Source organism: Cynocephalus volans, chromosome 15, assembly GCF_027409185.1.
Source record: "Cynocephalus volans isolate mCynVol1 chromosome 15, mCynVol1.pri, whole genome shotgun sequence".
In the NCBI taxonomy this organism is placed as follows: Eukaryota; Metazoa; Chordata; class Mammalia; order Dermoptera; family Cynocephalidae; genus Cynocephalus; species Cynocephalus volans.
This window is the reverse complement of record NC_084474.1, coordinates 16,503,372-16,515,915: the sequence shown is the minus strand read 5'-3', so window position 1 is coordinate 16,515,915 and position 12,544 is coordinate 16,503,372. Positions and strand designations below refer to the sequence as shown.

At 36.0% G+C, this 12,544-nt stretch overlaps 1 protein-coding gene across 1 annotated transcript; it reads left to right on the top strand.

Moving 5' to 3' along the window:
- The first annotated feature begins 4,704 nt into the window (after positions 1-4,704).
- LOC134364233 (cytochrome P450 7A1) lies at positions 4,705-12,152 on the top strand. The gene is made up of 6 exons (XM_063080151.1): positions 4,705-4,784; positions 6,385-6,625; positions 7,471-8,057; positions 9,553-9,683; positions 11,098-11,273; positions 11,853-12,152. Exons 1-6 carry the CDS (start codon positions 4,705-4,707, stop codon positions 12,150-12,152), a joined length of 1,515 nt encoding a protein of 504 aa, XP_062936221.1.
- The last annotated feature ends 392 nt before the right edge of the window (positions 12,153-12,544 follow it).

The following is a 12,544-nucleotide window of genomic DNA, read 5'->3' as shown; positions in this document are numbered from 1 at the left end:
CTTATGAGGTTCTGGGCTATAAAGGCAGAATACTGAGTTTCAATTCAGAAAAATTTGAGGTTACATCCTGGATTTGCCACTAAATAATTATAGCAAGCATTTTTGAGCATAGACCATGCCAAGCACTAAGCTAAACATTTTATACACACAGTCTTATTTCATCTTAATATCTATATTATGAGTCATGTGCTATAATCATCCCCATTTTATGGATGGGAAAGCAAAGACTCAAACAGGATAAGCAAACCCAGGCTTAATTTCAGCTCCCTTTCCATTGACCATTTGAACTATTTCAAGCTATGTTACATTTCCTACTAAATCTTTGTGCCTCATGTTTAATTCCACATGTTTAACATAGTTAAAATACCTACCCTGCCTGAGTTGATTATTTCATTCAAGTAGGAAAATATATGTCAAAAGCTTTTAAAAAGTGAAAACCTCAAAACAAATGTAAAATTATGATGATTCTTGGAAATAAAACTCATCAGCACCTTCTTATCCTCTAATCCTGCTAGGCATTTCCAACCTCAAAACCAGGTATTTAAGATTCAAAACTATACTTGAGCATCAGATATGCTATATTTGCCACAACAGAACTGTTTTTATTTTATCACTTCTTGAAGACATGGCTCGGGCAGACCCTGTGGCTCACTCGGGAGAGTGCGGCGCTGGGAGCGCAGCGGCGCTGGGAGCACCGAGGCCACAGGTTCAGATTCTATATAGCGATGGCCAGTGCGCTCACTGGCTGAACGCGGTGCGGGCGACATCAAGCCAAGGGTTACGATCCCCTTACCGGTCACAAAAAAACAAACAAAAAAACAACCAAAAAAGACATGGCTCAAATGTGAATAGAAGTATTTCCCAAGAGCTTATTATGAGAGCCCCAAATTAATCACAACAAGGCTTCACCAGTCCATTCTACTAAGGTCTCCTGCAGACTTGCCCTGAGTTAGGAACCTCATGTGCAGTCTTGGTTCATGACAGCTCTGTGAATTTGTATTTGGAAAATGCAAAGCATCATCTTACTTGAGGGAATCTGTGTTTCACCACAGAGAGCTGGTTTGACTTGTGAACTCAGGAAAACACTGGTTTGACTCAATTGTTTGACCATATTCACAGTTCATTTTATTTAAAGCAGTCATATTAATGTGTGAGTTCTATGGTTATTGTAGTTTCTTTGACACTACATGTGAATGCATCATCAGTTTGCATAAGCTCATAACTTTAGTTGTTCTTTTTACTTTCTACTCCTCTGGTTTGAGTTTTCATGTTTCGTATATTTCCATTCGTGAAGATGGGGTATTGGATTCAGGCCGTATATTCTCTGAGGCCCAGAGCAAGTTCTTCTTCCACACTTCAGGAAGTGTGGTCCTCTATGCTACTCTATACAAATAAAGAGAAAACTGACAGGCTATGGAGGGTTAGAGTTTAGATGAACTCAGCTTCCATCAACTATATCCCTTTCTTTGCCAGGGATTTTACTCTTTCCTCTGCACAGTGGAAACTGCACAGGCCAGGGCTCGTGGCTGTCTTGTTTACATTGTGTCTCCAGTGCAGACTCGGTGCCTGTCATGTCATAGGTGCACTGTGTGTGTGTGTGTGTGAGAAAGCAAGCAACAGAGACACACAATAAATAAAACTTTACTAGCTGAAACATAAAGGAGAAGAGAAAAGCAGGCAATGGACTTTCCCACTGAGCTAGCATTTATTAAATATCTGATGCACTAAGCCCTATGCTAAAATGCATCAAGATGTCATAAAACCCATGCATGAAACTTTATGCACCATTCTGATAGGAAAATCATTTAGGTATTTCCTTGTAGTCTGTTAATAGTTTTGACAACTGTAACAAGCATCTGAATTCCCACCCACCAGATTAGAAGCAACGTAGGAGACTGCGGTAGATGCCATTTGTGGACATGTGACAGCAGCAAGAAGTGGCATCCTCAAAAGGAAAGATGTAAATTATACATAACAAGAAAAAATATATAAATATGAATATTCAAGCATCTGCTTTTCTGGCTATGTGTTTTTTGGACTTTTGTTGTATGAGAGATTATAAGTGAAAGAGCAAAAAAATAAATTGGGATGAAGGATGAGGGAAATCAAGATAAACACTAACCAAGCTACATTTGAAAGGAGTGTGTGGTGTTCTAAGAGTAAGTGAGGACATGAGACTTAAGGAAGTTTTGCTGGGGTTGTGAATGTATTTCTCCTTTACCATTTTGAAAGCGTTTTCTATTTTGACATAATTATAGATTCGCAGGAAGTTGCAAAGATTGTACTGAGAGGTCTCTCTGTACCTTTTCCTTTCCATTTTTGTTTGTTTTCATTTATCTGTTGGAGAGGTGACTTTAAAGGGTTAAATAGTTTGGATATTAGATTGGTGTTTTCTCTGACCGTGATTCCCTGCTATAATTGGCCATGTAAAGGTTCAGCATCTTTATGAGCAATATGAAAAATATTAATTAAAAAAGCCCCATCAGTCTAAATATATTTCATGTGTACAAAGCACTAAAAAAACTAAATAGAATCTGAAAAAAAGTCTTTATACTGCCATACAATGATTGATGTTAACAATTATGATCAATAAATCATGCAAAAAAAGTTTCATGCATGGCCTCTGCTGAAAGAGGCAAAAAATTATAAAATAAATCTACAAAATCTATAGCCAAAACTGGAAATATCCCAAATGGCCATCAATAGGGAATCAGTTAAATAAGTTATAGTACACTTATTCTATGGAAGACTAAGCACATATTAAAAACAATGAGGCATATATGCATATACTGTATACACATATACACACACACACATACATGTTTTTAAAAATACTATTAAAAAGTCAAAGTCTTTAATATAACCTCATCTTTGTCTGTGTGTTTATGGTTAGTTACCAACTATCTCCATGTTATCAAATCCAGTGATCATTTGTTTGTCATCTTACTTGACCTCAAAGTAACATGTGATACCATTAATCACTCATCTTCCTTCAGATGCATTCTACTCTTGCTCTCTGTGACACCCTGTTCTCTGGGTTTTCTTCCTGGTTCTTCCTTATCCATCTTTTCTCATCCTCTCTTGACTGATCTTTATGAATGGATAGCCTGGTGTTGAACTAACTCTATGTTTCTGGCAGCTTTACTTTCTCCCTAGTTAATCTCATAGGGTCACTTGACTTTAAATGCCATCCAAATGTTGATGACAAGATTTATATCTCTAACTCTGGACTTTCTCCTTAGCATCACACTCTTATACTCAATTGTCAATTTGACATTGACCCTTGGATTTCTAATAGGTCTCTAAACCCTAGATGTTCACAATGATATTCTGACCTGTTGCCCTCCACAACCTCTCTCTCCACTCCCAAGAATCCTTATATAAACTGGCTTCTGCCTTTTTATTTATTTTTTGCCTTTTATATTAACCAATTTCCCCCTCATTCACTCTGCTCCAATCTATGCTACTTTCTTTCTGGTTCTTAGACATACCGAGTTTATCCTTACCCCAGAACTTTTGCATTGGCTGCTGCTTCTTTCTGGAATGTTCTTCTGATTTTCACATGGATTATCTCTTCTTGTCATTGAGAGCTCAAATGTCACCTCCTCAGAGAGGCCTTCACCATACCTAAAGTTGCCCTTATCCCCAACAGCTCTCTGTATTCTGTTTTGTTTTATTCACAACACATATTATCTGTCTCTCTACTTGGATAGAGTCTCTGTTAGAGCAGGGAACCTGGCTATCTTGTCAACCTTTGTAGCCAGAATACCTTTGAAGAGTTCTTGGCACATAATAAATGCTCAGTAAATATTTATGTGTTCACAAAAATAAAGTTTGTAAGGATATAAACCAAACAGTTAACAGTGGTTACCTATAGGAGGTAAATTATGAACTGACGTTCACTTTCTACTAAGATATGTCTCAGTTGGTCTTAAATTATTTGAAATAAAATGTACTACTTTGATAACTAGAAAAATTAATAAACATTTTAATTACAAAAAATATATAATAAATTTTTGATGCTTAAAATAAGCTGTGTTTATCTGGATGGTACTTTTATATGGAATACTTTCTTTCCTGAGAATGTTAGATAAGTAACTGGTTACTATACGTAGTAAAATATCTATAATCTTGTAAAAGCACTGAAACATGAAGCAACAGAAATGTTTCACTCAGTTCTCTTTCCTTTGAACTTGATCATCACATCTCCCTGGAAAATCATTTAAATTGATTCATCTTCAAAATGTAACAAAATTAAGTCATTAGTTTAATGATAAATAACATGCTTGTTTTTCTTTAAATTATTATATTTTACATATTTATTAGATACATTCATCTTGAACGGTTTATTTGTTCTTTTTATACACATGCCAAACTTGTAGTATTTTTTAGCTGTTGTCCTCAGGTCCGAATGTTAAGTCAACAGATGTTTGAGAGACCTTCAACTTATCAAGTATTGCAGGTCTCTGATTGTTTTGGAACCTCTTCTGATGCCGTGGACTTAGGTCAAGGTCAGTTAATATCACTTTTTTTTTTCTAATACAATAAACAAATGGCTGATTGTTTGCTTTGGTCACCCAAGTTCAAGTTAATGGATCAAGGTCCTACGTATATAAAAAGTGTAGCTTGAGTCTCTGTTCAGTGCATCCTTACCTTTCTAATCATAGATTCTCCTTCTCTGAAGTTTTGCACTAGATTTGCAAAATGATGACCATATCTTTGATCTGGGGGATTGTTGTAACAGTATGCTGTTGTTTATGGCTTATTCTTGGAATAAGGAGAAGGTAAGGGAAGATTTATCTTTAATTTGCCTTTTAGTTCATTCATTTAATATTCTTTACCTTCATTATTACACCACAAATTTGGTTTTCTATGCTTACACACATTAGCATTTTCTTCCTTAATTTTTTAATTAAAAATTTAATTTAAATCTTAGAAGTGATATCTTTTTGCCTATATCTAGCAAAATATATAATGACAGTTTCCCTTTTGAGTACTGACATGTACCAATGGTAAAGTATAAATGTACACACTTGTTAAACATAACAGACAGAAATTTTGTAAGATCTCTATGTATTATGTGCATATGTAAAGAGGAAGCCCAATTAGTAAAGTTACAAGTGGCAAGTGGGAATCTGCAATGGAAAGGTTTTTTTTTTTTTTTCTATTATGTGGATTAGGTAGATGCTCTGACTAAATACCTGTTTTCTTTCCAGCTAGTTCTTGTACATTGTATAGACTCAGCCCAAGCTTGTACAAGAGCATAGAGCCTGAGGTGGTCATTCTATTAATCTTTTCTTATTGTTAAAAGACCATAGTGAATTGGGAAACTTTGCTAAATATATGTAACACCACTTTATTTGTATGTATCATTTATTTACAATTGGTTCAAGAATACAAGAAATACAAATAGAATCACACCCAGAGCCATAGTTTATGTAACTTCTCACTGGCTCAAAGAGTATTTGGGGGAGGGCATGCTGATAACCTCTGTTCTGTCAATTTCAAAAAAAAAAGGAAGAATAACTTTAGCTGTCTTCAGCTATGTAGATTGCTGTGTGTTGTTTGCCTTTTGCAAGATTCTCTGTTCTTTTAATGTATTTTAATTCAGGCTTGATAGTTTCTAGTTTTAATTAAACTACTTATCTTCCAACTAAGAAAATAAAAATAATTACTTTATATTCTGTTATTCTATAAAGACAGACAGTAGTTTACGTTGGACAATAAATAAGTTTGTATTTTGCAATAAAAACATTTAAAATAACATGAAAGAACATTGAATAACAATTGATGATTCTGTCAATGTTTATCGTACCCAAATTCATTTTATAATAAGCTATTTCTCAAATGAGTCTCCTTCTCTGCAACCATCATCATGGAATAATATCCTTAAACTATGAAAATTTTGACAACTTCAATTTTGCAATCCTCTTTGTTACTCAATGATCTATATCTTAACAAAAAAAAACCCCAAATGAAACATTTTGAGATACTTATGCAAATGATGCTTAGAAAAAATAAAAACACTAGAACGTAGTTTTGTTTCTATACTGAGAGCAAGAATTTTGTTGGCCTTGTTGATGCTTTTGCTCCCATCACTGGGAAAAGTGACTAGCACATAGTAGACATTAAATAAGTTTTTGTTGAATGTATGCATGTGTGGGCAGATGGATAGACTTAGTAATCATAATTGACCAGCATATCATGTTACTAGGTTAATATAATCCATTACTTTACTAAAAGAACAGGACCCCATCAACAAAAGAAATATCTGTAAACTAGTTTTGAAGTCTGAAGTCAGTGGTAAAAATTTTAAAACCTGGTGTAAATTTTAAAAATCAAATATGTAATTTCCCATATCTATCATACATTTGTGTCTTATAGGCAAACGGGTGAACCACCTCTGGAGAATGGGTTGATTCCATACCTGGGCTGTGCTCTGCAATTTGGTGCCAATCCTCTTGAGTTCCTCAGAGCAAATCAAAGGAAACATGGTCATGTCTTCACCTGCAAACTAATGGGAAAATACGTCCACTTCATCACAGATCCCTTGTCATACCATAAGGTGTTATGTCATGGAAAATATTTTGATTGGAAAAAATTTCACTACACTACTTCTGCGAAGGTAACCGGTTTTGCATTTATACAATATTCTATTTGTTTCCTAGTTTTTATATGTCAATCTATTTAGTAATTCTGTTGTACTTAGATTTTAAGATAGAGGTGTTGAAGAGAGTTATCTTTATGTGGAAATTCCTAGAAACATAATAAATCAAATTAGACAAATCCTCTTAGTACTAATAATTTAAAGAGTAAACATAGGTATAGATTTTTCATTGATTAACCAGCCAAAGTGGGTGAAATAAAAACTAAATGCTTTGCTTAGTGAGATCACACTGTATGAGTAAGTTAGATACAAACTCATCACATTAATGATGTCTACAGAACACCCAGAACTCATGTGGTGGAAAACTTAACACTCAACAATTGTTTGTTTACCACGCTCATACCACACAAGTTTTCCATTTTGTTAAGGAATTGGCAAGATATTTTAGCATCATTTAGATGTAATCTAAGAAGCTCTGCTATAGGGAAAACAATTAATCAATACTTACTGAGTTTCTGCAAAAAAATATTAGAAATAGTCTTTGCCACTAAGTAACTTAAAGTCTGGTTAAAATACATCTACAAATAATCAATTAGTATCAAATTAGTGAGCATAAGAAGTAAGAACAGAGGATCTGATGGTCCAGGAAGTTTCACTGAAGAGCTGGGATTTAAATTCGGCCTTAAAGGAAGGGTGCAATTTGGCCATTTATTTGTAAAGTGCTATGAAATTGTACATGAGAAGGCCAATTTCCTTTTTTTTAACAAGGAGAGAATTGTGAAAGTATCTAATCTGTTTTTCAGTCATTTACTAACCCGAGGTGAGATTTAATTTCTTTTTTCACATGTTTTATTTGCTGTCAGGCATTTGGGCACAGAAGCATTGACCCAAATGATGGGCACACCACTGAAAACATAAACGACACTTTCACCAAAACCCTGCAGGGCGATGCCCTGAGCACCCTCAGCAAGGCCATGATGGAAAACCTGCAGCTGATCATCCGAGCTCCTGCCCCGCCTCCAGCAAAGACCGCGGCCTGGGTGACGGAAGGGATGTACTCCTTCTGCTACCGGGTGATGTTCGAAGCTGGCTATCTAACTTTCTTCGGCAGAGATCTTACGAGGCAAGACGCCCAGAGAGCGGTCATTCTAAACAGCCTTGACAACTTCAAGCAGTTTGACAAAGTCTTCCCGGCCCTGGTAGCGGGCCTGCCCATCCACGTGTTCAAGACCGCGCACGCCGCCCGGGAGAAGCTGGCGGACGGCTTGAGGCACGAGAAGCTCCGAGGCAGGGCCCACGTGTCAGAGCTCATCAGCCTGCGCATGTTTCGGAACGACACGCTCTCCACCTTTGACGACCTGGAGAAGGCCAAGACGCACCTCGCCATCCTGTGGGCCTCCCAAGCAAACACCATTCCGGCCACTTTCTGGAGCTTGTTTCAAATGATTAGGTAACTAGCAACTTAACTCTTTCCTTCTTTATTTTGGTAGAAAGCAGAAATTCAACCATCTTATTAACTTAAAGACTCATGGTGCCTTCCAATGCCGTCTATCAAGAATATAACATTGAACGCTTGTAAGTGTTTAACATGTGTCAGCTCGTTCAATCCTCCCCAAAACATAAGCAGCTATGACTGGTAAGCGCATTTTATAGAAATAAGGACAGTGCCACAGAGCTCGGGTGTGCTGGCACCAGGTCGGTTCAGGCCATCTGGCCCCGAGCCCTGGCTCTTAACCCCATACTGTTCCTCACTACCTTGCCTTAAGTCCATGAATGCAGTCTTCATAATCATAAAAATATATTTAAGTGATTACTGACTCGTGGGCAACAGTCAGTGCAGTGCCTACACCTTACTCGTTTGTGCATTCTGTTTGTTCTTTTGCTGAATTAGTAATTCCCGCCTTACTGTTTATTTGACCATCTATGACAGTTACAGATAAATCATAATCTATTATTGTTGATAAGAGATCTAGCTAGGTTTTGCCTTTTAAAACACCAACAAAAAACTGCATATAACATATATTTTACATATCATGATTTCTTTCCAAAGTGTCAGTCTTTTGGGAATTTGACATTCAAATGGTTTGTTGGATTACTCCAGTTAAATTGGACGTTTAGTATCATGTAGACACAAAATTACCATTTCTTACAATTGAGAATGCCAAATTTCCATTGATGGCTGATGATTTTATGTCTTATTAAAAAAAAAGATTTTAAAACAATTTCAGATATAAAAATCCATGAATAATTTGTCTCAAATGTTAAATATCTTCCAAAGTTTATTGCTTGAAATAGCTTAAGACAAATGCACGTATTACAGTCAGGTTACAATATCAATTTAATATCATATAGGTAATTGTAGCCATATTTTATGATAGTCACACAAATGCTTATTGGTCAAACATTTCTGAGACTCAATTTACTGTAATTATGGAATATAGATCCCTAATCAAGGCACTGAGGGTCCAATAAACTTCCATGCACTAAAATGAAGTAGTTTTCACTTAACATTTCAAAATTATAATATAAATGGAAAAGCTGTTGTATCTGAAGTCATGGTATGAATTTTAAGAGTAAATATAAATTTCCATTTGGAATTTAGCCAGTATTTTGTAACTGTTATCCTAGATGCACTTTCTTTCTAAATTACTATGTGTTTGACTAATTTGACTGCATAATCCTTACTAGAATTATTTATTTATAAAAGCCCGATTGACGTTTTACTTTTATGTAGCAAGGCCCTTTTAAGACAACAATTCTACTAATATCCAAGGACATAAACACAATTAGAAATACAGTAAAAGTAAACAGCAGTGTCCCTTTCCCTCCTTCCCTGGTATCTTGACCACCTAGTTGAAAGATGGAGAAAATGCCTATTTGTTTGCACATGCTTGGGCATGGAAAAACGTTATTTTCTGTACATCTTTTCTCTTGATTTTTGATAGGAGCCCTGAAGCAATGAAAGCAGCTACTGAAGAAGTGAATAGAACATTAGAGAATACTGGTCAAAAGGTCAGCTTTGAAGGCAATCCTATTTGTTTGGATCAAAAGCAACTGAATGATCTGCCAGTACTAGGTGTGTTTGCTATGCTATGCTTCATTTACTGTGTCCTGCTACTAACACTAGTGCTCAACACATATTATGCACTTACTGAGTTCTAGGCATTACGCTAAGTATTTCATACAAGCTGTCTCATTTAATCCTCTCAACAACCCTATGTCTCAGGACTAGGACTATTTCTATATGCCAGGTGAGGAAACAGACACCTAGAGGTGCAGCTACTGCCTGGGGATCAAATGGTGGAACCAGTTAGTGTTAACGTGGGACTCTTGGCCCGATGTTCTCAGCCACAGCCCTGGACCACCCTGCTCTCTCCCTTATTGCTCCTCTTGCCACTAACTGTATGGCCAATGGCAGCGTATTATTCGAGGGGAAAAGTCCCATCAAGTAACCACTATTCGCTCCATAGATTGATGAATGGGAGTGAAGGCTATCTGATTGCTCTACTTTTTGCTCTTCTGCATGTTACAGAAACATAAAAGTACTATACGTTTACAGTAAGAAAGAGTTTTATTTCTGTTTCTGTTATTTTTCTCTAAAGGAAAGAAACTGATATATGCTTTTAGGGTCAGTGCATCTTAGTGGAAGAGAAAGGAGGCAAGAAGTTTAGGTTCCATGTTGGGCTCTGCCTGACCTGAGAAACTTCAGACAGGTCACTTCTCTTTTGGGGGCCTTATTTTTCTCATTTGTAAAATAAACTGCCAACAATCTGTGACTGTATACACAATCATGTGATGAGCATCTAAAACATGACAGTAAAAGGATAGAAGCTGGAAAGCCAGACTGGACTTCTCACTAGATCTTTAAATTTCAGCTCTTCTTAGGATGGTTCTTCTTATCCCTTTACATCTTTGCCAGACAGCAGGGCATCACCACACAGCATCAGATAGTATGGGTTACTATCTAAAAATGGGTTCTTATAAACACTGAATTAAACACCTGGGAAAATATTTCTATATAAAACTCTTATCAGTATATTAAACCTAAAAAGCAATACATTTTGAATAATTCACATAAACATGAGTTTATTTTTCCAATTTTATCAAATGTTTCGAGTTATGTAGAATAAGATTACATTCCCATAAAATAATGGAAGTCTAGTTCCCATTGATTACCAGGAAGATTATAACTTTATCAAAAGGTTATTATTAACTCAGGTTATCAGTTTAAAAAATAATTTGGACACAATAGAATCATTGATAACAGGACAGTGAAAATAGAAAAAAAATTTGAGAACTTTTTATTTGGTCAACTTCCCATAGTGTATTCACCTTTGTGTTAGGGGCTGGCAGAAGTAATTTCAGACTCTATATAATATAACCTTCAAATACTTGATTTGGTCTTCTTCTCTCCCTTTCTTTCTTTCTCCCTCACCACTTTCCTTACTTCTTTCCTTTTTTTTTCCCTTTCCTTATTTAAAAATATTTAGATAGTATCATCAAGGAGTCTCTGAGGCTTTCCAGTGCCTCCCTGAATATCCGGACTGCGAAGGAGGATTTTAGTTTGCACCTTGAGGACAGTTCCTATAACATCCGAAAAGATGACATCATAGCTCTCTATCCACAGTTAATGCACTTAGATCCAGAAATCTACCCAGACCCTTTGGTAAGTGATTGCTCATCAAAGTTCGATATGCAGGTGATATCTACCCAGATCTAAACAAGGAGGAAATTTACTACTGTAGAAAGGATTTGATCCCTGTAGCCCTGGTGACTATCCCTTTACTTATGTTAAATATTCATATATTTTGAAATATTTGTATAATTTTATGTTTTTTAGTCCTGATATTTGTTATCACATAGTCTTTACTTGATTATATTTTCAGTCATGACAATAAAGCTGCCACCTTTCTTTTCAATTAAAAAGCTCCTGCTCCTAAATCCAGGAAATTGGAGCCTAATATTATCAACTCTTCTGATTTTTGGTTGGAGCCCTTCTTTCTAGTTCTGTGTGAGGAACTTGTTGCCCAGGCAGGATAGAATGTACCCTAAAGTTTTCTGTTCCATCAGTTTTTGTTAAGCTCCTGTTCCTTATTACTTTCTGGTTCAATGTGGGGGTATTTGCTAAATTACTAATGAAATGAATTAAAAAAGAAAATTATTCTTTGGAGCTTCCGGGTTAAGACAGAGATAATTTCCTTTAAAACTAGCTTATAGGCTTCTTTTCTTTGTATTTTTATTGCAGACATTTAAATATGATCGATATCTTGATGAAAACAGGAAGACAAAGACCACCTTCTATAGTAATGGACTCAAGTTAAAGTATTACTACATGCCCTTTGGATCAGGAGCTACAATATGTCCTGGAAGATTATTTGCTGTCCATGAAATCAAGCAGTTTCTACTTCTGATGCTTTCCTATTTTGAACTGGAACTTGTGGAGAGCCATGTTAAATGTCCCCCTTTGGACCAATCCCGTGCAGGCTTGGGTATTTTACCACCATTAAATGATATCGAGTTTAAATATAAATTCAAACATTTGTGAATATATAGTTTGAAAAAGAGGACATTGGATGATATTACAGGACTGCAAAACACCATCACTAAATAGTCCCTTTGGACAAATGCATTTAGTGGTGGCAGAAGTGTGATTCAGTGCAGGTCCAATTCTGTTCACTGATGCTTGCTTATAAATCTTAACATTTTGTTGACAGTTTCCAGATGCTATTTCAGACCATGCTAGTGAAAAGAACTAGTTTCTAGGAGTGTAATAATTTGTTCTCATTTGTATAAATCAATGAATGTTCATATAGTGAGGGACTGAACATCATTATTTTCAGAGGAAAACACCTCCCCCTCTCCCCACCAAAAATGCAGATATTCCAATTGGCAGAATTTTTTTTCCTAAGGAAACTGTTTTATTTTTGTAAAAACCAC

Excerpts from the sequence above, each read along its gene's own strand:
- LOC134364233 (XM_063080151.1), top strand. The coding sequence starts at position 4,705 with ATGATGACCATATCTTTGATCTGGGGGATTGTTGTAACAGTATGCTGT. Across the intron at positions 4,785-6,384 it reads ATTCTTGGAATAAGGAGAAG|GCAAACGGGTGAACCACCTC; the intron begins GTAAGGGAAGAT and ends TGTGTCTTATAG. Across the intron at positions 6,626-7,470 it reads ACTACACTACTTCTGCGAAG|GCATTTGGGCACAGAAGCAT; the intron begins GTAACCGGTTTT and ends ATTTGCTGTCAG.